We start from the raw sequence: 25,026 nt of genomic DNA, 5'->3' as shown, positions 1-25,026 counted from the left end.
TATGCTTGGCATCCAAATACCTAAAGTTAAGAGAATTCAGTTTAAGTAAAAAAGGGTCAATACTGAAAGCGTGTATAAATATTGGGAAAATGAATATATAAGAAATGGACTAAATTCTGCAGAAGATTTTGCTACTTTGAGCTCAGTAGTTGCTTCTCCAGCTAGCAATTCCTATAATACTGTGTTGTCAGAATGGGACTTTCTAAAAAAACCAAGGTAAAAAACCCTTTTGAAAGGTCTAGAGAATTCCTGAAAAACGAGGTTCTGTCCTACTAGCGAAAGTACTGATTGCTCAAAAGAAGATGGAGCCCAGAGTGTGAAGCACATGTGTCATCCCTCTGTCTCTCTGTACGAAGCGAGCTCCGTCAGCAGCTGGTGGCTCCTGGGCTGCAGGGCAGGCTCCAGCCTCACCAGCTCCCGGGTTTTGGCCGTTCCTTGGCTTTCCAGCCGTCGGCCCGGGGGTTTGTTGAACACACGGTGTCTTTTGTATCTTCCTCTCCAGGGAATGTGTTACACTCCCAACACGGACCATGTCCCCTTGTCCCTCACCAAGGCCAGCCGAGCAGGGCTGGCTCCGAACCAGCCTTCGTCCGAGTCACTTCTCACCCTGGTCTGGACCCCAGCTATTATCATTCTCAGGGAAGAATGTCCCGCAAAATCCTCAGCAGCCTGTGCCGCAGCGGGGAGCGCGGGGTGCCCCGGCAGCCGGGGACCCGCGGGCAGGGCACGGCCGGGCCGGCGGTCCCGCTCCGCCCCCGCCGCGATGGGGGACGGGCCAGCAGCGGCCTCGGGGCTCCCCGGGGAAGCGGGGCCGCCTGTTGGAGCCCCCGGCCGGCGTGGGAGATGGAGCAAGCCGCCGGGTGCCCCGCGGTGGGCGGCAGCTACCCGCAGAAAAACGCCGAGATCCTCAGCAGCCAGTACGGCATCAACCTCTTCCTGGCAGGGCTGCTGCTCACCTTCGCCTGGGCTGTGCATGCTGTGGGCATCAGCAAGAGCCACCTGCTCTCCTACCTCATCACGCTGATGCTCATCCAGCTGCTGTGGATGCTGTGGTACCTCTGCAGGAGCTGCACGCAGAGGAGGCTGATCCGGGATAAGGACACACACGCTGGAGCCCGCTGGCTGAAGTGTAAGTACGGGCGGATGGCACAGAGTGGTACTGCACAAGGGACACCTGTGCCATCACCTGTGTCTCCTGCCTCTTTGTTAGCCTCTCCATCCCTACCGGGAGGCATCCTGGTATTTGCAAGCTGAATGAACATGCAGTGCACTCTAAAGTAAATATATGCATAAGCTGAACATACTAGAAGATTGCATTGGGAAGCTGTTTGTTAAACATCCTCACTTTCCAACCTACCATTTATAGTGCTGAAAGCTCTGGCGCCTTTCTTCTTTACTAGGCTGGTTTGGTGAAACTTGAAATATAGCTAGCAGAAGAAGCAGTTTTGTTGGTGTCTTGCAGCTGTTTTGGAGGAATTATCACCTTTTTCCAGATGGTATAATACAATTTACGTTATGGTAGTACCAGTCAGTAACGTCCTGAAGCTCTGAACATATGTCAGAGATTCCTGTTTATATGTGTACAGTGATGCTTTTGAAACATCTAGGGTTAGACAGAAGAGGACACAATGCCTGACCAGATCAGTTTTAATCAGTACATAAAGCAGTTAAACAAGGAATGTAACCTCAACACTTGCAGAAACTCATTCACTTGCAGAAAAAATATACAAGTTTGTGAGGGTAGTGGTGGGGTGTGCTGGCCCTTACTGCAGTCAGGTGTGTACCAGAGTGAGGATACAGAGGTATATTGAGAGAAGATGTTTGGGGAGCACATGGCAGAATTGTAGTGACAGGAATCTGTGTTTTATCTGTGTTTTCAGGTACCAAGGAAAAGAAACAGCCTACATCAGTGCTTGTGGAATAATAGGCAATCCCAGTTTTACCAGCATCTTCCAGTCTCAGCACTGTGAATGATAGATCAGAAAGTATTTAAGTGGAATGTTATGACAGCTTTCCCATAAAATGTTTTCTACCTATTAACAATGACACAACAGCTAATTTTCACAGCAGCTAATTAAACATCTAAATGAAAATTCCAAGAACACCTGGCACTTGATTATTTTGAAAAGTAAGGTTGTGCTGTGGAAATGTGGTTCTCAATCTCAGTGCTTGTGTATCATTTATTTTCTTTGAAACTGTTAACATTTGTGTTTGAATTTCTGACAGAAAACCTATTTTTTTTTTTAATGTCTTATGTACCACCATGGTCTATAGACTCTTTCTTGAAATTTATGGAGTTCATATACCAACTGTTGAATTGTTCCTTTTGAGTATTTACTATTTTTCAAGGCAATATTCATCTCTCAAGCATTTAAAATTTATTAGCTTATGTGGTTTACAATCTCCTGAAATTCGTGCGAGGCTTAATATGATCCTGTCTTGGGCCAAGCTAAGCTTTTGTTACTCAGAGGGTAGCTTTCCCCTCCTAAATATGGAATAAATACTGCCTAGCATGGGTAAGTACAGCAGGATCCCCCACCCTCTTTCTTTTGGCGCCGCATTCACAGCATTTCATTTGTCCTACAGAATATAAGGAGTCACAGAAACTTAGAAATAAGATCCTAGATTGAACTACTAGGTTACCTTATCCATTTCTTTTGCCAGCACAGGATGGGTCTTTGTACTGGCTTCTCAAGTGCTGTGGGTTCCATGGCTTCTCTTAGGCTGCAATTCAACAAATTTGCCCTTTGGGAATGACCTACACTTTCCTATTCTGGGGAGTTTCTTGTAGTTACAACAAGTCTGTACAACTCTTTTATCCTCTATTGGTAAAAGAAAACTTATTTGAGCTAAGGAAAAACTCAGGTGGCAATTCCTCTGCCAAGATCCCCTATGCCCTCCTATTTATCAGTGCTTTTGTCATAGAAGTCTTTTACCTGAAAGATCAAAAGTCCAGAAAGGAAAGGGGAGGATGGAGTGGGACAGACATATTTTGTTTGGGTTTTTCCACTGAAAGATTTCTGTAATGTTTTTACTAGTTCTATCACTACTTTTGAAGAATATAATTTTTCTGTAATTGGGAGAGCGAATGTCCCTGTACTAAACAGTATAAAATGAGTGTATTTTCATGAATCCTTTCAAACTGTGAATATCATTTTAGTAAAAGTGATGGCAGTTGCCTGCTTAGACTATTTTTATTCTGAAAAATGTTGAAATGGGATGATTTAACAAAAACCTCCTATAACTGACTCCTTCTACATGTTTAGCAACACTAGAAGGGCAGAAGGTCAGTTTGCCAGAACTGCTCACAGAAAGGTTTCCTTGAGCCTTTCTGCACCAAGGTCTCAATTGTGTGAACTCTTAAGCTTGCTTCTCTTCCCACCTGTGTGGTTGACCAAGAACCACTCCTCGAGTCTGAATGTGGGAAAAGTTTGTGGCAGAGTTGTGTCTTTAATACAACACAATTATCCTGACCCAAATAACCTAGGAAGTCTTTCCTTGACTTATTCCAAATGTTATTCCCCTAAGTACGCTCTCCTGCTATGAAAAGTTCTCTGACCATTTTTTTTGGAAAGTTGAGTGAAGTGAACCAGAGAAATCAAAATAAAAATCAGTTGGCTTCACAAATAGTTTTATTTTGGAAAGTTGAGTGAAGTGAACCAGAGAAATCAAAATAAAAATCAGTTGGCTTCACAAACAGCTTTATCACATTATTTAGCAGCACAGTTTCTGTTTAAAGCATTGACAACTGGTCAACTTAAAAACTCTTGACAGACTTCAGCTTGTATCTTTTTACTGCCTGCATTGAATTGCCATTTATTTGAACAATATTTTAAAGTGAGAGTGGTATTTTTGCAGCTGTATCATTATGTTTTTCTGATCTTCTTGATGGTTGCTAGCAAGAAATGAGCCAGCACTTAGCAATGTTGAAAATCCTATTATTTATCCCTTAAGACACAGAGGTTTCAATAAATGTTTGAAAGGAAAAAATAATTAAACAGTACTCAATAGCAATAATTTCGCATTTCTTACAAATTTAAATGAAAATAATTAAGCGGTGGAATTATCTTCCTTGAAATTACTGCTGTCCATTTAGTATTAGTACATACTACTGAAGTTTCTATCAGAAAAATTGTCAGAAAAACTATTAACATACCATATGCATGGTCATTACAGTCATGCTTTCATTTTTGAGTAATAAAATTAGTACAATCATTCTCTTTTGAAGCCCATAAATAAGCATGTTGGACACTTTGTATACACGTGTAGTGTGGCCACATGGGTGATTGCAGAAATATCTAAATATCATTTGAATAAATGAAACAATCTAAAATTAAGAGTCATATAAAGTCTTCTAATCTTTGGAGGGCAGTAGTCTATAATATTTTTGCTTCAGAAGATAGCTTTTGCCTTCTTATTGAAACAATCATAACATGTGAAACGGACTCATTTCAGACAAATAGGCTGTTTCCTGCCTACTTTGTAAATAAACCATAAATCACAACATCAGTCTTAGAATAATTCAGATAGGAAGGCACTTCTGAAGTTCATGGAGTCTAACACCTTGCTCAGAGCATGTCTGGTTACCTCAGGCAGAGTGATTTATAACCAGTTATATTTATAATTATATAATCAGAACTAGAAATTCTAATTTATTTCATAATTATTAAAATTCTTTAGATAAGGAAAGAAACATATCATTTGATCTCGAGAGTAGCCTATAATTTGGTATTTTGTGATACCATTTAGTTTCATACACAATAAAAATGGCACCTCTATTTAAAAACGTGGGCTCCAGTCCTGTTACATGTGTTAGAATACAAATTAGCTGATCTAAGAAGCATGATTTAAAAAACTGTATGGGTTTATACATATGCATGAAGTGCAGAGCTGAGGTTTTAGATTTTGCAATATAAAAGCAAAAGTTTTTAGCTCCTGGTAGAAATTACATTCAATCAGTGATTTTTACAGTGCTTTTATTATAGAGAGATTGTAAAACAGAAGTATAAAATCCTTCTGGAATTCATACCCTTGTGATTGAAAAGGTTTCTGAAGTCTATTTTTGTTTAATTTTAAAGGGTCAGTGAAATAATAAACAAAATTACAGTGTGTTTGTATAATTTCTACTTAATTTTTATCAGTGCAACTTTGACAATAAAGGTATTAATTAAATAAATTTTAAATTTAGTATTACTTTTTTACTACCACATGTCAAGTGGAACACATGGTACTTATATGGAAGTTAGGTTGTGGCCCCATATAAAAGATAAATATTCATCCAAGTCAACACTAGTGATGTTATTTACTCTGAAGAATTGTAAAGAAAGATTACTGGTGCTGGTTTATATCATGAGGTCTTGTTAAGGTCCATGGATAAATTTTTATCTAGTTTTCATTCAAATAAGTCCAAATTAAATCCATATTAAATCCATTAAATCCAAATTTAATCCATTAAATCCAAATTAAAATTAAATAATGCTTGAAAAAAAGCTTAAAAAAGAAAAAAAAATCACCCAAGCACAAAAAAAAAAAAAAAAAAAAAAAAAAAAAAAAACACACAAACCCAAACAAAAAAAAAAAAAAAAAAAAAAAAAACCAAAAAAACCCAAAACCCTCAAGACAAACCAAAACCAAGGTTTGGTTCAGTAATCTTGTAGCCAATTGTACTTTGTCATACAGGTACAACCCCAATAATAACAGCAACTAAAAAAAATGAACAAGCTAAATGTATTTCAGAGTTCTTTAGGGTATTCAGAGTAATATGTTAGGATATTTTTGTGTGTGTGTGTGAAATACAGATACTGAAGTTAAACCTTTGGTTCCTTTCTAGGAGAACAAACCATACAGCTCGATGTGGTTGTGGTCTCTGAGCTACAGTGACCCCCGAGCCGAGGGGAGGGCACACCCAGGGATTGTGTAACTTCCCACTGTGGAGGTGCGAGGCTGGGGGATGTAAGGTGATTGTTCAGCTCCCCAGGAGTGCCCAGTGTGCCGTGGGGCTGCTGAGGGCAGGAATTCCTGCTGTCCATGGCTGCTCCGTGCCACTGTCACCTGGGAGGTGATCCCGCCCAGAGCTGGGCACTCTGCCAGGTGCTGAATGCCCTGGGCAGTGCAGGGCTGGCAACTCCTCCCTGACCCTGCAGGGGCTGTCCAGTGCTTCCTTGCTTCCTGTGCTGGGCTAGAGGCTGTCACAAATTAGAGGCACTTATTTCATAGAGTCAATTATCTTCTTGAGCATTGATGTCATCTTAATTCCCTAAACAAGAACACAGATATTGATCAACTTGCATTCCCCTAAATAGGTTTTTGTATATTTTACAAATAGTCTCTAGACACTATAACTATACATAAAATTTTCTACTATCTTTTTCATTTGTAGGTGGGATTACATTATTTGCAGTGATTACTTTAATTCTGGACTCCTTTAAAATTGGATATTATATTGATTTTTCAAACTGTTTATCACCAACTGAAGGCATTTTTCCTGTTACACATGCTGTCCACACCATCTTACAGGTAAAAGTCACTGGTTGCAGTTTTATGTTAATCTTTGTTTCTCACCAAAATATATTTTATCTTGTCATCAGTGGACTTAACACTAATTTGATTTCTAAGCAAATCAGAATATTTTTGAGGACTAAATGCTTGTGCATGTATAGTAAATTCAAGGTTTGCAACCTGAAGTTACTTAGCCGTAAAATTCATGCATTTCAAACATGGGTTTGAAAAAAAGAATAATAAAAAAATGTTCTCCTGTAGCTGAAGTTACGTGCCCTTTTTGTTTAGTTGAAGTTACATGCAGAATTTTCAGAATTTTCAGGTTGAAAAGAGTATTTTGGCTAAAGACAATTCCCTTGTTTATGTATGTAAGACTTGCCACACAAGTTCAATTCAATCTGCCTAACCTGATGTTCCTTTGTTAGAGGTGTAGGCCTGGTAAATCAAAGGGGACAAACCCCTTGCTAGCTGGTTCTAAAACACTTGCATAACTTTCCTGTAACAAATGAACATGGATGTTCCTTCTAGAAGCATTTGGTTGTTCTTGTCAGTGGCTGCACAGTAGCAAACATAGTCAGTGACTCCTGTGAAAAATTCCAGCTGCCTGTTTGTTATAAGGCTTTGGGTCTGCCCAAAGTGTGTGGTGACACTCCATAGCTGATTATTTCTCACATTAACTCCTCTGAACCCCTGTCAGCAGGTTTGTAGGGAAGAAGGAAAGAAAAAGCCACTCAGCTGAGATACTCAATCATAGCCAGGCACTTTTATGAATTTTCCAGGAGGTTTATGCCATTCAGAAAGAAATGTTTTCCTAGCAGTTGTGGTTACATGTAAATGAGATTTTTGAGCAACCTGTTTTTCTGCTTTCTTCAACAGTTAAAAAAAAAAAAAATTGAAATTTAAATAGTAGCTCTCACCCCATCTATGTTTTTCTCTGATGGTGAAATTCTGAGTTGGTTGAAGTAATCTTAATTTCACATTCTTGTAATATCCACTCTCCATGTCTTGCAACTTCATTCCTTCATCTCTGAAAAACAAACCAATGAAATACTCTTCTGTATGCTGATCTGAGCACAGCATTCTTCATTACAGCCAGTGACCCAGAGCTGACAAGGTTTCCAGCCACCATGAGCTGAAGTGTGGAAGAATGGTGAATAAAAATGCTGAACAAAGGCAACAAGAATTCTAATTTAAATTTTACATCACCCAATGTCACTGAATTTATCATCTACAGAGCTTAAAATAATGCACACTTGAATGTTAGCCTGAGCAATCAAAGAAAAAGTTAAATTTAAGAATTAACCACATGCCTCTTACCTAAGATGAATCTTATGTCTTTGAAATAGTGAATGAAATCACAGCAGAGAACATCCCTAATATATGTTATCTAAAAACCAAAGAATTTGTTTTCTACTGGATATGTATCAGATTCTGTTGTCAATTACTCTAAGTGAGGCATCCTGATACAAGTCATGAAATGAATATATACATTCTGCCCTCGTGTATGAACCAACATGCACCTGCCCTCCCAGGGCAGGCTGTGCATTATGTTCTTCTGCAGGCAGAATTCCCCTTGAGGCAATGAGTATTCTGTGAGTGAAAACTGGATTTTATGATATTTCTATACTGAGTTTTCTTATTTCTTCCCACTATCTTGTGTATGAACAGATCTTCAAACCTTATGTTTTTATAATCTTTAAGGAATGGTTTCAGATCTGCTGTCAGATTTTACTGCATTTATCCCAGGATGGGAAATTGAATATGGCTTTAGAGACTAAGATAATTTCAATTTGATTTCAGTTGAAGCCTACATTAAATATTTTAGTCTTTACATCTAGGTTTTTACAGTGGCCACTCCTCTCATTGGTAAGTGCTTCATTAGAGGAATTGTTACTGCTGGGCAGCATAGTTGAACCATGAAGAGCTGCATTTGTCTAGCATTGATTGCCTCAGAAACAGTGGCTCTGAAGGCATCCTACAGTAATGGATGCTGTGGAAAAATGGGCTTCCAGTTACTCTGGTTGCTGAAGAAGAACCCAAAGTTTTATTATGTTTTAGACTATTTCTGGAATACCAAACCAGGCAGGTTTCTAAGAGAAATCTTAGGACTCTCTCTCCTGGTAGTTCACCTGCTGATGAGTTCAGTATCCTAGGAACTATTGGGAGTAAACAGACAGTTAGAGTCACCCTGACATCCCTGAGGAACATTGGTATGGTTCTTCTTGAACCTATCCACACTTGGTTTTGTTTCAGTGGCAATCTCTTACTGAGGTCTCCATTATGCTCTCACAGAGACTTCTAATTTTATTCCACTTACCTTGACTTGCTAACTTATTATTGTTATCTCTCTCTTTTACTCCTTGTTTGAGTTTTCTGCACTATTCTTGCATGCAACTGCTGTGTTCTTAATGGGGTTGTCTCTCATGCAGTTAGTACAAACTTTTCTTGTGCTTCCTGGGAATTTTTTGTTTTATTAGTCATGTCTGTCATCCTTTCATCAATCTGTTTCCCTCCACAGAATTTAATATATTTCATAAATTATTCAGTGTTAGCATCACCATGCCCTGCAGCAATCATATCTCTATCCACAGCCAGTGGCTTTATTTTGTTTGTCACTGAAATAAAATCTCTTCAGATACAGAAGGAAAATATGTTTTGGTGAGTGATACTTAGAATTTTTACTGTTAAGTCACTGATTTTTCATGTAAAAAAATCTCAGGTTCTGTGTAAATATCACATGAAATCATGAGCTCTTTCACATGTGTGGAGATGGAGCTGCCTCAGTTTAAATCACCAGAAGTTTTAACCATTTGAATGTCTATCTACAGATGCACTTTCCTTTCTGAATGTTACACAGTGTAATGATATTTCTCTGTATTTCTTCCATTTAGGTGTACTTTCTGTGGTGCCATGCAAAGGATGTTATCCAGTCTTTCAAAACCCTCGAAAGGTAAAGTGGATCTGATCCTCATCTGGTGTGTTAATAGGTGTAGGTCTGTGCAGTGCTTTAACACCAAAGTTTTATTGTATGAGAGACAGTGAAAATATAAAGAGATTGATTCTCCTCTTGATTGCATTAAGTAGAAAGAAATAGAACAGTTAAACTCCATATACACTTATTTAACCTGCACTGATATTTTGTAATGCAAAATAGTGACAAAATACATATATTTTTCTCATAAGAGAGGAAAATGGCACACAGAATCACTTAAGAAGGAAGCATCATATGTGTGTTTTAAGACTATGCACTATATTATGTTTTATTTATTTACCTACTGAAAGGGAACCTGTATCAACAACCTGCAATGTAACTGAGATATTTTATATTGATTTTATGGAAGGAAAGTACCTTTTTAAAACTAGGTCTCAGATGCATAGTCCAACCCCTCTGGAATAAGAAGGGACACCTTTAACTAGATCAGGTTGCTCAGAGGTCCATCCAACCTGGACATGAATGTTTCCAGCCCGTGTTGATGCTGGGGCTTGCCCTGACCCAGCTGCAGGATCTTGCACTTGGCCTTTTTGAGCCTCATAAGGTTCCCATAGGGTCACTTCTTGAGCTCATCCAGGTCCTTCTGGCATCCCATCCCTCAGGCATATCAACCACACCTCACAGCTGTGGGAGGTGCAACTATGCACATGCTCTTGGAAACATAACCTCCCTGGTGGTATCCTACGTACCAAATCAGACCCAATGTGTTTCCTAGTTCTCTGAGAAGGCAGATTAATGTATATTAATCTGTCAGTACACAGAACATGAGTAAGCAAACATGGTAATTTTCAAAATACTTATTTAAAGTTATCAATGATCTGAGCAGTTTCTATAGGAGGTAAAATAAATTTGCTCAGAAGCATCATCTCTGGTGAAGGTTCTCCATTTGTTCTGCTCTCTTGAGTAAGTGTTGAAACCCCATGCTCAGGAAGAGAGTGATTACAAAAGGCTGTGCAATGTCAGCTGGTGCTATCAGCTCTGTTTATAAGTAGATCTAAAAAATTTCTAACTGTAAGTTTATTACTGAGAACAGTGTTGTAATAAAGAGCTGTTTCTTGGTGAAGAAACATGAACAGCCTTGGGTGCATGATAACACCTGGCATTCTATTAACAGTTTAATATGTTAGGCCATTTAATATATGGCATTTCTGTAAGGTTTTGGAAGACTGATTTCAGTGACTGCAGAACATTTTTAGAGATTGGTGATGATTTTTTAACCCTCCCCCTGCACTGACAAATAAATAGTGCCATATAGCTTGTACACAGAAAGTTAATCCATTTAATTTCGTTTCAGATATCTCATGAGTTACAGTCATGAGTCTGTGTGGATTCCTGCAATAATTACTTTGTTTTGTAGGTTTGGTGTTATCCATTCTGTTTTCACAAATTTGCTCCTGTGGACAAATGGCGTGTTAACGGAGTCAAAACATCAATTGAATGAACATAAGGAAAGACTAATCACACTTGGTTTTGGGAACATAACTATAGGTAAGCAAAAGGCTTGGTGCATTGTGAAATTCCTGCTCTAGCACACTCATACAAAACACTGTCACTGTAGGATTTAGCTGAGTCATTCATGATTATGTCAGCATAGTCATTCTGGGGCACGTGGTAATTAGCTGATACTGAAATGTTATATGATCATTATATGAACAAGGCAGTAATATTCTTCTAAGTTCCAAACAAATAGATTTTTTGAGACCATTTCAGGAATAACATCACTGAGGAACCAATTTATTACTAAATCACAGTAATAAACTAACATAGCAGTGTTAAAAAGAGAGTTTACTACTTGCTAAGTTATTGGTAAAAAAACAAGTATGGATAATCTTGCAAGTCTTTCCCAGGAGAATGATTGCATGTAGCCTGTGGTCCTACAGGATTTAGTGGGATGGCTCAAAATAATATAAGTTATCCATTGGTGCTGTTTTATAAGACAAAGACTTTGTTCTGGATGGTTTTTTTTACTAATGAATCATTTTCTCCATTGGCAAGATGGTGCAAGTTGTAGCCAGCAAACATTTAGAGTAAGCAGGATATAAAGAAAAAAATTCTTCACTATGAGGGTGGTAAGTCACTGGAACAGGTTGCTCAGAGAAGCTGTGGATGCTCCATCCCTGGAAATGTTCAAGGCCAGGTTAGATGGGGCTTTGGGCAACCTGGTCTAGTGAAGGGTTCCCTGTCCACATCAGGGGGATTTTGAAATAGGCAATCTTTAAGGTCCCTTCCAACCCAGGCCATTCTATGACAACTGTGGGGGATGCCTTCTGCTTTCAAACCCCAGTGAAGCATGGGGAAGCCTTTTCTTAGGTGAGCACCTGGGTATTGTTTGACTGAAATTTTACCTTTTCTGTTTCATTATTTTATTTATCTTTTATTTATTCACTTAAAACAAGGAACCTTAATAATGCACACAACTGATCTCTCCTTCTCTTTTAGTTCTAGATGATCACGCACCTCAATGCAATTGCACAACAACAACTCTCTGCTCAATATTTTCTCAGGGAATATATTACCTATATCCCTTTAATATAGAGTACCACATCCTAGCATCCACGATGCTCTATGTCCTGTGGAAGAACATTGGTCGTAAAGTTGAGCACCACCAGCAAAACAAAACTCCATTCAAATTCCATGGCATAACTGTTGGAATGATTTTTGGACTAATCGTGTTAACTAGCACAATAGCCGTAGTTGTTGTGTATTTAATTCAGATTGGAGGTTCAAAAATCAAAAGTGAGTTAGCACTCACTATGTTTTACTTGCACGCTATCTTCGTGTTGGCTCTCATGTGCACAGCTGGAGTCGTCGCCCTTCTCATCTACAGACTGGAAGATAGATCACTGGATAATTCCAAGAACCCCGCTCGAAAACTGGATGCAGAACTGCTGGTGGGCACAGCTGCAGGGTCCTGGCTGCTCTCCTGGGGCTCAATCCTTGCCATTATCTGTGCCCAAGGTCATCCCAAATACACATGGTATAACCTGCCCTACTCTGTTCTGGTTATTATTGAGAAATATATTCAGAACCTCTTTATCATTGAATCCATCCACCGTGAGCAGGAAAAGGTGAATGATGACATTAAAACTCTTCGAATAGTGACCATATCTCGGGGGAGCACTTTGTCCCTCACCCCCTTGTACAAAGAGATTTACAATGGCAGAGCTGCTCGTGACAGCGGTGACATAACCTGTCTGTTTAAAGGCAGCATCTGTGCAAGAGAAAACGATGGTGCTGGTGTTGCTGGAGATGAAACGAGTCAGGACAATAGTTTGGTCATGCACTCAGCCTCAGATTTCTCATTTTACAGCAGAAACTCGGTTACTAACAACAAGAGGAGAATTTTGAAGAACATCGCTGCATTTTTATTCCTCTGCAACCTTTCGGTAAGACATTTTGAATGTAGTTCACAAGTTAATACTCAAAAGCTTCCCATCCTTACAAGTATGATAAGTATATTAAAATTGCATAGTTCTGTAGTTTGTAGGCAGAATATTTTACTTCTGGAAGAAGTGAATATGCTTTTGGGGAACAAAGTTCATTTAAATGTAGAATATGGGAGGCTCCTTTCAGTAACGCTCCAAAAACTGTAGCAACAGCAGAAGCTGAAACTCTCTTCCTTCCCTCTTCCAGCCTGCCCCAGTAGCAACAGGGAGGGATTTCTTAGGGACTCCTGAAACCAGTTTGCAGTACGGTGAGTCACAGTCATTAAGGCTATTGACTTGTACAGCTGGTGATTAACATTGGCCTGGCGTTCTTTCCCTGCAGCTGTGGATACCACCGGCGTTCGGGTGCCGCCCGGAGTATGACAATGGACTGGAAGAAATAGTTTTTGGCTTTGAACCCTGGATAATTGTTGTGAACCTTGCGATGCCTTTTTCTATTTTCTATCGGATGCATTCAGCTGCCTCGCTCTTTGAGGTCAATTGTAAAACATAGATCATATACGGTCCCTCAGTGAACAATTGATTGAATAATTAATTACATAAATAACAGTTGAGGGAGTGGATGAATGGATGAGTGAATGCAGCAGCTGCTCAATAAATAGAAGATTCAATAATTTTTTTTTTTAAAGAAGGGACAATAGCTAATAGCATGTAATTTTTTTCTTTTCACATTTTGTTATATATGTGGTGTTGTAAAAATACACTTTTCAGAATCACATTAGTGTTAATATGATTAACATTACATAGTAAAGTTAATTTAGTCTCATTAATCTTTGTTTTAGTCAACTGGGATTTGTTCTCTATACAATTTGTATGGCTTTGTTTTCATTCATTGTGACTTGTGAAAGGGGTTTACACAAAATTCTGTACGGCTTAGAACAGAAAATCCCAGGAAGAGCTTCTCTTGAATCACAGAGATATTAGGAAAACTCCAAGTCTTAATTATTAGCCTTTTTTTTTTTTTTTTTTTAATGAAATGAAAACAATTTTTAAATATTAAGAATTAATATTAATATTCTAAAATATTTGCTAGAAAATTGGGGTGTGGGAATTAGTTTAAAGTTACTTATTACAGATGAAAATCAATATATAATTATTATTTTGTGGATAGATATAGATAGCAAAAAATCCGGGTGAGTAACATGTATGATTAGATATAATGCTGTGTATAATTTTTTCTGAAAAAATATATTTCTATTAATTTTCTTGTATTTACTCCATGACATAACTGAGAAATAAAATTAATCATTTTACTTAATTCTTTATTCAAATATTCTTGAAACGTTTTAAGAGAAAAAACTAGTCCTATAGCTCATATTTAGGTATATGTGTTCCAGTGCCAGAATGGTATGTATTCCCTGCACAATTTTTTAATGAGCTCCTAATTTCTTGTAGATCAGTCTCCTGGCTGGAAAATAATCATAGGTTTTCATACAGAGTGCTGTAAAGCAAAGCTGAAGCCTCTAGAAATCCTGAGGCTGAGAGTTTTATAAGTGTGGTTTAAAAGATGTTGGAATACATCCTCAAAACCCTGTGGTGTTTAGTTGCTCGAATTCGCACAGAAAGCAGTGGAAGGTTGGGTGCCTGAATACTCTTAGAGTCTTCAACTGCAAGAACAAAAGACTGGAGCAGTAACTAGGATACTGGAGCTACAGATCAATTAAGTACTGGATAACCCTTGCTAATTTGTTGATGAGCTAGTTCTAAGTCTGGTGGGTCAAGGGCCGAAAAATTTCTGTTTCTGGTTCCTGAAAGGACAGCTGTACATTTATCACCACCATCATCCCGAGAGCAGGAACATTTCTGTGTGGGAAACACAGAAATATGTATCTGTTCTGAGATAGGAGCTTTCAGCAGCTGTGTCTGCCCTCGTGCAGCAGGAAAAAAAAAATTTGGCTTTGTACCACTAGATGGCAAACACAGACCATTCGATAAATTACCTGACTGCTTTAGGTTGCTTCAGGAATTGCTTCACATCATAATTAATCTTCAGTTCTATTTTGTGGTACGCATAGCCATAACCTGCTTAGGAATTTTTACTACCTTGTTTACCTGTTGCAAAGCCCAGATCAGGTAAAGAAGTACCATCTGAACTCTCAGGTGAAGTCTGAATTAGATGAAGCATCAGGAGACTGAGCAAAGCAGTCATCTGCAAAGCAATTTCAGTTGTTTGATTTTAAGTGGTTTTTCGAAGAGACACTATCATACATAGCTGTAATCTCTGCCTGTCCCTACAGCTGCTTGTCATGCTCTTTTATAACATCTTTATTGGCTCTTATATTCATTCATAGACAACATTTTTTATCTTTCTGCTTAAACTCGGTAGCTTGATCTCACCTAGTTCCATGTAAATACCAGCTCTTGCCACTCAGTTGTTTTTCTAAAATTTGAGTAAATACGGCCATCCAGATAATGAAATAAAGCTTTAATCTTCCTTCCAAAGCAATTTTTAATCTTTCATCCTGGACAAACTCTACAGCTAATTCCAGTATCATTAAAAAAATTCATTTCACTAGGTAGGGGCAAAAATTCCATTTCCACTAAGTGCTCGTAAAGATGGCCAGAGTAAGCCTGTTTCTTCTTCCTGTGCTCCTGTGGGATGGGTCCCATGCCATTCTTTAGCTGGAACTGGTGTTCTTTTGCTGATTTCCAGCAGTTGTGTTCAGCCAAAGCAGAGCTAGCCCTAAATCCCTAAGGCCAAGAAGGGGCCATATGCTCTATTATAAACATGTAGCACATATTTGGAAATTTCAAAAATAAATAACATCCTTATTTAGTTATATTTCATTTGCAATTACTTAGCCCTTTCTGGTTCTTCACATTATGATTGAAATAATTTCATTTGCCGAAAACGTTAAATTGCTTTTGAGTGCTGAAATTGAAGATTATTCAGAAAAGTGAATTAAGGTAGCACTTTGGCAGTGAGCAAATGCTTTAAACATGCTAATGGGCAAATTCTATTCCAAGCTGCACTGATGAAATCCCGCTGACTGAAATGGTTCTGTTTCAGGACCAGAGACTTGATTTTGACCTGACATGCATAAGAGGTTTTCACAACAGGACTTCTCTCAAAAAAAATACTGTTTAATCCAAGTACAGACTGTTTTATGGAAGCAGCTCTTAGCTTAACTACTCTTGAAACAATAGTGAGTCATGAAGTTCTGAATATTTGAGAATATACATTTAAAAAAAATTGATTTTTGAACCAGGAAAAATAGAAGGATGCATTTTTAAGAAGCATAGATTTTTGTACAAGGAAAAATACTTACATTAACATAGTTAATATAGTGTGATCTCTAGCTCTCTGCTCAATGCTAAACTTGGGCTTTCTCCAACAATTGTTTTCTAAGTTTTTTTCTCTAGTGTATATCAACAATACTGATCTATCACAGCTTTGAAAAGATAATAAATAGCACAAAACTACCTTATTTTTGCCTACCTTTCTGCTCGAGCATGTGACAGGAGGCACTAGAGCCTGCTTACCCAGGAGAGAGGTCTAACAGCTGCTCATTGATATTCTCCTCAGGTGCTCCAATTTAATATTACTTCAAAAGAGACCTTTTTAAAAAGGAATTTCTTTAGTGAAATGCACTTGATATGCAAAGGATTCTGAATTTTTGCTGCATAATCTTAACCAGAAAGTTATTTTCTGATGTTCATCCTTCTGTTAGGCTCTTCCACTCCTTCCCCTTCTTCATTGAACAATTAAATCTATTCAATAATGCATGCTTTGGTTATGTGTAAACTCATATGTGTACAGAGTTAAAGGCTGCTAAGGTGCAAAAACAGCACTACAATCCTCAATTTACCTGAAGAGTCAAACTTGTGTGACCACAGATTCTCCAAGTGTTTTTTTGTGTCAATGACACTGAGATAGAAGAAAATTGAAGACTCATGGTTGAGGCCTTCTAAAAGAAAATTCAATCTACTAGTATTTCTCAATACTTTGAATTTTCTCTTTTAATCATGCAAAAAATAATGTCCATTTTGATAATTTTGGAAATATTTGTGTGTTGCATTGTCCACTTGTGTTCCATAGACTTTGAGTGGACTATAAATGTGCAGAGAAATAGATGGCTTCAGAGAATAGCATTTATTGAGAAATTACCCAAGTAATGTAAGTGCATGTTTCTTATCACTAGCTTAAATAATTCATTAATCTTTACCAAAAATCCATTAAATAAAAAAGATTCTCTAACTTCAAGATTTTAATAATCTAATAATTTTTATTTTCCCCACCTCACCCTGATTAGACACGATATGTGTACAGATGGCTCATTGGATCACTTATTCCCTGGGAACCCTTGTCCCCAAGCATTTGGCCTCATTCTATGCAGCGTGAATAAAATGAGATCTGGATTTAAACAGAATTGAAGCAGCTGCAATTGTTAAGGAGAACTTTAAATAAGAGGTTTGGCTCTATTAGCTTCTAAACTATCAATTTCATCTTGAAGTTGCTGATACTTTAATGACAGTAGTCAATGGTTAGAGTACTTTTATTATTATTTGTTGATTTTAAGTTGGATGGTTTTTGGTTTTGTTGCTTTAATTAGGTGTGTCATGTCCCATAATGTTAATTTGTCTGGCATTTAAAGCAAAACTTATAGTTCTATATGGCATGCCTCCCTCTAATACTGTTCTTCACCTAAAAAAAACCCCCAGAATTTCATCTTTAAAATATGATCTTTGGTAAAATCTTTACCAACATATTTTTTATTTTCTTGCCAGAAGCAAATGGACCACAATTTATGCCTAAGTACAAATAAGGATGTATGCAGTAGGTGGAAATTTTTGAAAGAACAGGGGTTGCAGGAAAACCAGCTGCTATCTCTCCACTTCATTTGTAACAAAGCAGTGGGTGTTTTATGTTCAGTTTCCAGTAAATCTTTGCTTGAATGTCACTGCAATACACCTGTAATTAAAAGCCACATTTTGAAAACCACACATAGAATCATTAATTCTGGTGAGCTACATCAGCATTTTGAGTGAGGAACAGTTTCACATGTGCTGATTTTGGCTGGAATAGAGTTCATTTTCTCCAGATCAGCAAGTGTGGGGCTGTGCTGGGGATTTGTGCTGGAAACAGAGCTGGTAGCTCAGGGATATTTCAGCTATTGCTGAGCAGCACCTCCACAGAGCCAGGGCCTTTCCTGTCCATCATCCCACCCCACCAGTGAGGAGCTGGGCGTGCACAAGGAGCTGGGAGGGGACACAGCCAGGACAGCTGACCCCAACTGACCCAGGGATATCCCACACCATATCCCACACCCTATGGCTTTGTGCTGAGCACAAATCTGAAGGAAGAAGAAGAAGAAGAAGGAAGCAGTGGGGAAGGGAACACACATTTTGAGTGGTGGCATTTGTCTTCCCAAGTCTCTTATGTGATAGATCCCTACTTTCCTGGAATGGCTGATCACCTGCCTGCCCACGGGAAGTGGTGAATTAATTCCTAGTTTCACTTTGCTTGCTCACATGCCTTTTGCATTACCTGTTAAATTGTCTTTTTCTCAACCCACAGATTTTCTTACCTTCACTGTTCTGATTCTCTCCTCCATCCCACTCTGGGGGAGGGAGTGAGTGGCTGGCCAGGATTTTAAATGATACCATAACTTCTTTATTCTAATTTATTGTGCTATCAATATTTACCAGGCTTAACTGAAGATTAGAATGCTTTTAAGAATGAGCAGATACAATTAACATACCTAAGGCTAAATCCACATTTTGTGTCTGGTTCCAACTTGAGTCCATAATTTTCTGAATTTAGTAATTTCACTTCTAGCAGGCAATGACTTCTGTACGAAGGCAGCAACAAACAGCAACAATGCAGTAAGCAATAGCTTTGTAACAACATCTTAATGGTAGCTGGTTCCATGAGCCCCCTTCCTGCTGCTCCTCTCCCAGGTACAAGAAGCATGCCTGCAGTGCTCCCCAGGTAGGGTTTTCCACCACTGCCTGCTTGAATCTAATAGTTTAATTACCAAAAAATAAATTTTAAAGATGTATCACTAGCCAAACAGACTTTTCAAAGTGTCCTCAAGTCCTATCCAAGCATCAGAATGTCTTTCTTCTCTCTAAACCTTTAATTTTTATTTTCTTCTCCGTTTTGGAAAACCTTTCCAATCCAAGAGTCAAGAACCCAAACTTCACTACATCAAGAAGAGCTGGCTGCGCCTGCACTTTCAAACTTTGTTCCACTGCAGCAATACCTTGACCTTGTGCTGAATTTGGGGTATTTGCCTTGATTTGTTTGAACATATGCTTTTCAATCTGTATGTTCCCTCTGATTTGCAGTGCACCAGCCAGAAGAATGGGGAGGTCCTAAAAGCATTACAGGGATGCTTGATACTCTCTGCACTTAAAACTCCTTTGACCCTCATTATGTGTGTTGGAGAAGAAACCAGAATGATTCTAAATGAGTCTGTTATTTCAAGTACTGCTTAAGGGGGGAAAAAGTCAGAAATAAGTAAAAGCTGCAGTTCATTGCTGTTTATCTCAAAGTGACAAAGTTGCTCATCCTTACCACTAATGTTTAAAAATTTGAAGCTGGAATTCTTTCTCCAAATAAATCCTGGACTATGAAATCTAATGCTGGTCTTACACAACTCTAAAAAGTACAGTTTAAAAACCCCATCAGCTCTAACTGTTGACACACTTGTAAAGTTACCTGTCTGCAGTTTTCTATGTAGCATTTGCAACAGGCTCTTCTGCAAGGATACAGCTGTACCACAGTGCCAGTGAAACAGATGAGGTTTGGGTAGTATCCTGCTTCCCAACCCCATTCCCTTCCATGCAGCAGCTGCCTCCTGGGAGGAGGGGAGCCCAAGGATGAGTCACTGTCTGACCCTATGAGACATCATCTGTGTTCCTTGAGAGGCAGACACCCAGCTGCTGACTTCTGTTTTCTGAGCCCCGTCTTTTCTATCAGACTTAACAGTCTTCACAATAGTGTCTGATTTCATTGCTGAAATTACTGTTTGGTTCCATGAGGGATTTGCTTTTCCTCCCCATTTTGGGAAAGATAATCTCATACTATGTTAATGGACAGGGTAAAATCCTAAGATAAATGATGCTGTTGGTAAAAGTTCCAATAAAAATTATTTAACTAAAAAAATCCTGTAGTTCACACATTCAATATAAAATTCATAGATCCTCCTAATGTATGGTAGGTTAGAGAAACAGAGAAATCAGAACACAGAAAAGAAATTTGTTTTCAAATTTCTCCACAGGGTAAATTGTTACACTGTTGAAGCCAGATACAGAATTACAGCAGTTTCTTGGGGAACTAAGTCCACCTGATTTTTATTTGCAGTTTGATAGTACAGATGGCAAAAGACAAAATAAAAATCTTGAAGTGTTCAGCATTAGAAAATTAAAATCACCTTTTTCATCTTGATTGTTTTCTCAGGACAGGTCTTCCCCTGGTATATGGCCACACACACAGAGAATATGAATAAAATTCCCAAATTGTAAACACCAGGGGTTTTCCTCTTTTTATTGATCTTCTTTCGAGTGTGACTGATCCTTAGTAGTTTTTAATTATGTGAACTCTTGCTTTATTAGAAAAAATGATACTATTTTTTAATACATGATTATAAATATCTAAAAAGAAAAGATAATATTTTATAAGACAAAAACCCCAACATTAGTTAAGACAGTACAGTAGGAATCAAATTTACAAAAATGCTGTTCCCTTTGGTCTTGGCCTTGGCTAGCATCCATCTTTTATCTCTTACCATGCTTTAAATGAAGTCAAGCTTTGGTATGAATTAAAAAAAAAAAAAAAAAAAAAAAAAAACAAAAACAAAAAAAAAACAAAAAAAAAAAAAAAAAAAAAAAAAAAAAAAAAAAAAAAAAAAAACACCAAAAAACCCCTGTGGAAATGTCTTATGTTATCATCAGTTTTTTCATGATTTCCCTGAGTGATCCATGGCTGATGTAGGAACCATATCACACTCATTCAGATCCTGTTACATATTGCTAATCACGTCAAGAAAAACTGAAATAGGTTCTAAGGCCAGTGGGGGTAACTGTAGCCATCCAAAATTACTTTTCCCACAACATGGGCTACAGAGTACTTCTTGGTACCCTTGGAATGAAGACAGAGCTGAGGGATGAGCTGAGGCACAGCCTCTGAGAAATGCATTCAGCCTTGGCTTCCAGATGGCAAATGATGGCAAATCTATTACAATCCAAACCCAATTGCTTCAGCCATTAATCACCCTTACTGTTAAAAATGCATACCTCACCTCTACCCTGATTTCTCATAGATTCAGTTTTCAGCCTCTGAAATTCTTCTAACTTTACCTAAAATATTAAGTCATCTGTTATAGAAAACTTTTCCCCTTGTCAGATATCACTGACTGACCTTAAGCATGGGTTCAGCCATGCTCCTAAATACAGATCCACTTCAGCATCCTTCTACACTTAAGCCTCTACCACTACCTCTTCTTCTCTGTTTCAGAGCCTAACAGTAATGGGAGGTTTTTGAAGGGATGCTTTTACAGTCTAAACCTCAGCGGTACACCTGTGTCTCTGTATTGTTCAGCCATGCTCCTAAATACAGATCCACTTCAGCATCCTTCTACACTTAAGCCTCTACCACTACCTCTTCTTCTCTGTTTCAGAGCCTAGCAGTAATGGGAGGTTTTTGATGGGATGCTTTACAGTCTAAACCTCAGCAGTACACCTGTGTCTCTGTATCTTAATTTCCTTCCAGCATTAATTATTTTCCTGTCTCTTTACACCAAGTATCTCTCAGATGAGAGAATGTGTGAATTTATGCACGTTGATGATTTTTAAATAAATATTATTGGGCAGAAAAATGGCTATTTGTATTTTGAAGTGGAAGTAGAAAATGTGGCAATGAAGGGAAAGAGCTAGTAAAACATACATTTCTAAAATCAGGAACTGAAAAGATTTATTTTTTTTTTGCTCAGAACCATTGCAATAGCAGTTAAATTCCATTACTTCCAATCTGCCAGCTGTGAGAGAGAACTGCAATTTTAACAGGTGAATAAAAAAAAAAAAAAAGAAAAATGAGGCAAAGCTCTGAAGGAAAAGCACAAAAGACATTAAAAAGATGATTTCAGGATGAAAAAAACCCCACCCCAGATCTCTCAGCAAGTGACAGCTGTGGGTTTAATGGACTATTCTTAAAATGAGATTTATATGCAAACTGCCTACAGAAAGTTAAAAAAGGATGCTAATAACCTATAAATGCAAAAGGTTTTTATCTGAGGCTCAAAAAATTTTGATGGCAGTGGATGGAATGGAATGTTATAACACACCATAAATGTCCCCGTTAAATGATTGCTTCTCTGACCTGATGCCATTATGAATGATTCAGGAAAAGCACAAAGCAGTTGTCCTGTTGCTCCTCCTGCTCCACTTCTTCCCAACTCACTGAGTCTGTCTGCATGGGGGGTTTTAGTCTCACATGCCAGCCCATCACAAACTAGGATTTCCTTCTACTACCATTGAAAATATTCCTGATCTCCTAATGCATTCCTTTGCCTTGGAAGAAAGTTTTGAACTTGCATGCATGAAATGTTGGACCAGCATTGGAGACTGTATCACTGAGGCACCCATTGACACCTGCACCTTTGGGTGACAAATCTTCCCCCAGCTCAAAACTGGATCTTTATCCACAGGGAGCTTTGGGGAACAACATCAGTTCACACCAGCTGGAAACCAAGAATGATTGCTAAAGATTAAATAGGTGGGAAAGGATATTACGTCCTCTAAATTGTGTTACAGTATTCAGACAGCCAAATACAACTCCTGGCCAATAAATGGGATGCTTTGGAAGGTCCTCAACTCTGAGTTCACCTATAGCAGACAGTAAAGAACAAAGCATAGCAAAACTGCATCCTTTAGACATCTGACAGGTGTACTCTTATAATTGTTGTTTCAATGAGTTAAGGCATCTTTCCCATCTGCTTACACCTCCTCTGTGCCTGACTCCAGCACACCCGGCAGAGCTGGCAGGAGATAACACACACCTGCACCTCAGATTTGTACCGAGCTACCAGTGTGGGCAAGGGCTGCTGAGTTGTGAGCAGGCTATGTTTTATTGGGCTACTTTTGTTATTAAGACAGATACCTACACGTGTGTTTGTTTAAATAGCTCGTGCGTACTGGCAGCACACGTGTAAACACACATACATACAGACACCACATCACAAGCAAATGCATACACCTCTACATTGCTGAAACAATGAACATAAGCTAAACAAGCAAACAGGATCATTGCTTTTTGGAATAAAATGTCTCCATTAACTACCTTACAGAATATCCCCATGAAAAGCAGGGATCTGCACAAATACTTGTGCAATCTGCTTCTTCGTTTAGAGAAATTGTAGGAGGCATTGCTTAGGAAAGCAGAGTTTGTGCAAGCAACACATTGCCTCAGCATCAGAGCTTTAGTCACACTGTTTAGAATTCAGTGGTGACAAAAGCTAAATTCTTCCTCCAATATTAAATATAACTTTGCTTAAATGTGGAAAAGTAGCACCAATTTCTTAAGCGAGCACTGAAGTGAAGCTTCAGTTTTCTGGTGACAATTTTATAAAATTACCTAAAAGGTTTCAGAATTAGATTTAATTTTATTCTTTTCTCTCTGTATTTAGTAACTCTAGCACTTAGTCTTCCTTCATGTCACTGCAGATCCAGCAAGGTATAGTGATTCTTGTCCTTCCCAGTCTGCCTGGAGAAGCAGCTGGAAGGGCCCTGGAGAGTGTCAGTTCTTCAGCCCTTTCAGTGCCAAAACCCAGGCTGCTGAGTCAAGAATAGGTTTGGTCTCTAGCAACCATTTTGAGAAGAAATTAAGTTTTAGAGGAACTAAATCAATTGTATTTCAAATAAAAATAACTAAGACATGTTCTCTGAAGAAATTCAAGTATGACCTTAGCACACGGTGAGTCCAAGAGCATTAACACCTGTCATGCTCACGGCCATAGTCTGTTTCTAGTTATGCTGGAGCCCTATCTGAGGGGTGATTCATCCCACAGAGCTGGAAAGAGAGAGAATCGGATTTTCGCTTGCCGGGCTTTCTGCCTGTAATACATCTCAGCCATCCAGTAGAAGCCACTGAACAAATACGAAGGCACGCTCTATTTCCCATCCCTGCAGAAGACACCCAGCTGTCCCGCTTCCCACACCGCACCTTTCAGCCCCGTTCGCTCCCAGCGAGAGGCCGGCCGAGCTGTGTCCGTGCCCGTCCTGGACAGCCCGTCTTGCCCCGGGGATGCTGGGGGTCATTTCCCCGCTCCACGCGGTGGGACCGCGCTCCTCTCCTGTGCTGCGCAAAGCCGCCGCACAGAGCCGGTGACAACACCGAGGAATTGCGAAGGTGACTCGGTCTCGGAGGGAGGGAAGGAGCGGGGAGGGCGCTGGCCCCGCTGCGCCTTTGCTTTGATTTCCTTTCCGTCCCGTCCCGTCCCGTCCCCTGCCAGCCGCGCTGCCCACCGGCCCGGACGGCGCGTCCCTGGAGCGGAGCATGCTCACAGGGCGGCGGGGGCGGGCGGGCCGGCCCGGGCAGCGGGGATCGGGCGGGCAGCACCGGCGGGAGCTGGGAGCCCGGGCGGGAGCGGGGCGAGCGGAGCCGCCAGCCCGGGCCGGAGCCACCGGGGGTCGCGGGGGCGTAGAGCGAACCCAGAAGAAGCGGGCGCGAAGCGTGTGCCACGGGCAGGGTACGCGCTGAGCCGCGGAGCCTGGCAAGAGAGGAGCGCGCTGAGCAGCGGAGCGGGGAGCGACAGCGAAAGGACGCGAGGCGGGTACCCAAACCGGGTCCGCGGGACAGAGACCCGAGCAGGGGGACGCGCCGAACTGCGGAGCGGGAACCCCTGGAAGGAGCCGCGGGGCGGAGACCCGAACAGGGGGATCCGCAGTGAGCCGCGGGGCGGGGATCCCGGGCAGAGGCACTTGCACGGAGCCGCGGGGCGGGGATCTCGAGCAGAGGTACCTGCCCTGAGCCGCGGGGCGGGGACCCCAGGCGGGGCCACCGGAGCGCGGGAGAGGGACCCCGGCAGGGCTGGCGGCACGGTAGTGGCGAGGCGCGGAGCCCGGTGCGCGCTGAGCGGCCGAGCGGGG

The 25,026-nt window shown here is 39.9% G+C and overlaps 1 protein-coding gene across 1 annotated transcript; it reads left to right on the top strand.

Moving 5' to 3' along the window:
• Nucleotides 1-843: 843 nt before the first annotated feature.
• Nucleotides 844-13,429, top strand: OTOP1 (otopetrin 1). Its single transcript, XM_041402996.1, has 6 exons — nucleotides 844-1,129; nucleotides 6,380-6,516; nucleotides 9,390-9,448; nucleotides 10,848-10,978; nucleotides 11,930-12,876; nucleotides 13,259-13,429. Exons 1-6 carry the CDS (start codon nucleotides 844-846, stop codon nucleotides 13,427-13,429), a joined length of 1,731 nt encoding a protein of 576 aa, XP_041258930.1.
• The last annotated feature ends 11,597 nt before the right edge of the window (nucleotides 13,430-25,026 follow it).

The sequence above is a fragment of the Onychostruthus taczanowskii genome, unplaced genomic scaffold, assembly GCF_017590055.1.
Source record: "Onychostruthus taczanowskii isolate IOZ18803 unplaced genomic scaffold, ASM1759005v1 scaffold2, whole genome shotgun sequence".
NCBI lineage: Eukaryota > Metazoa > Chordata > Aves > Passeriformes > Passeridae > Onychostruthus > Onychostruthus taczanowskii.
The sequence above is the reverse complement of the archived record's forward strand: the minus strand, read 5'-3'. Positions and strand labels throughout refer to the sequence as shown.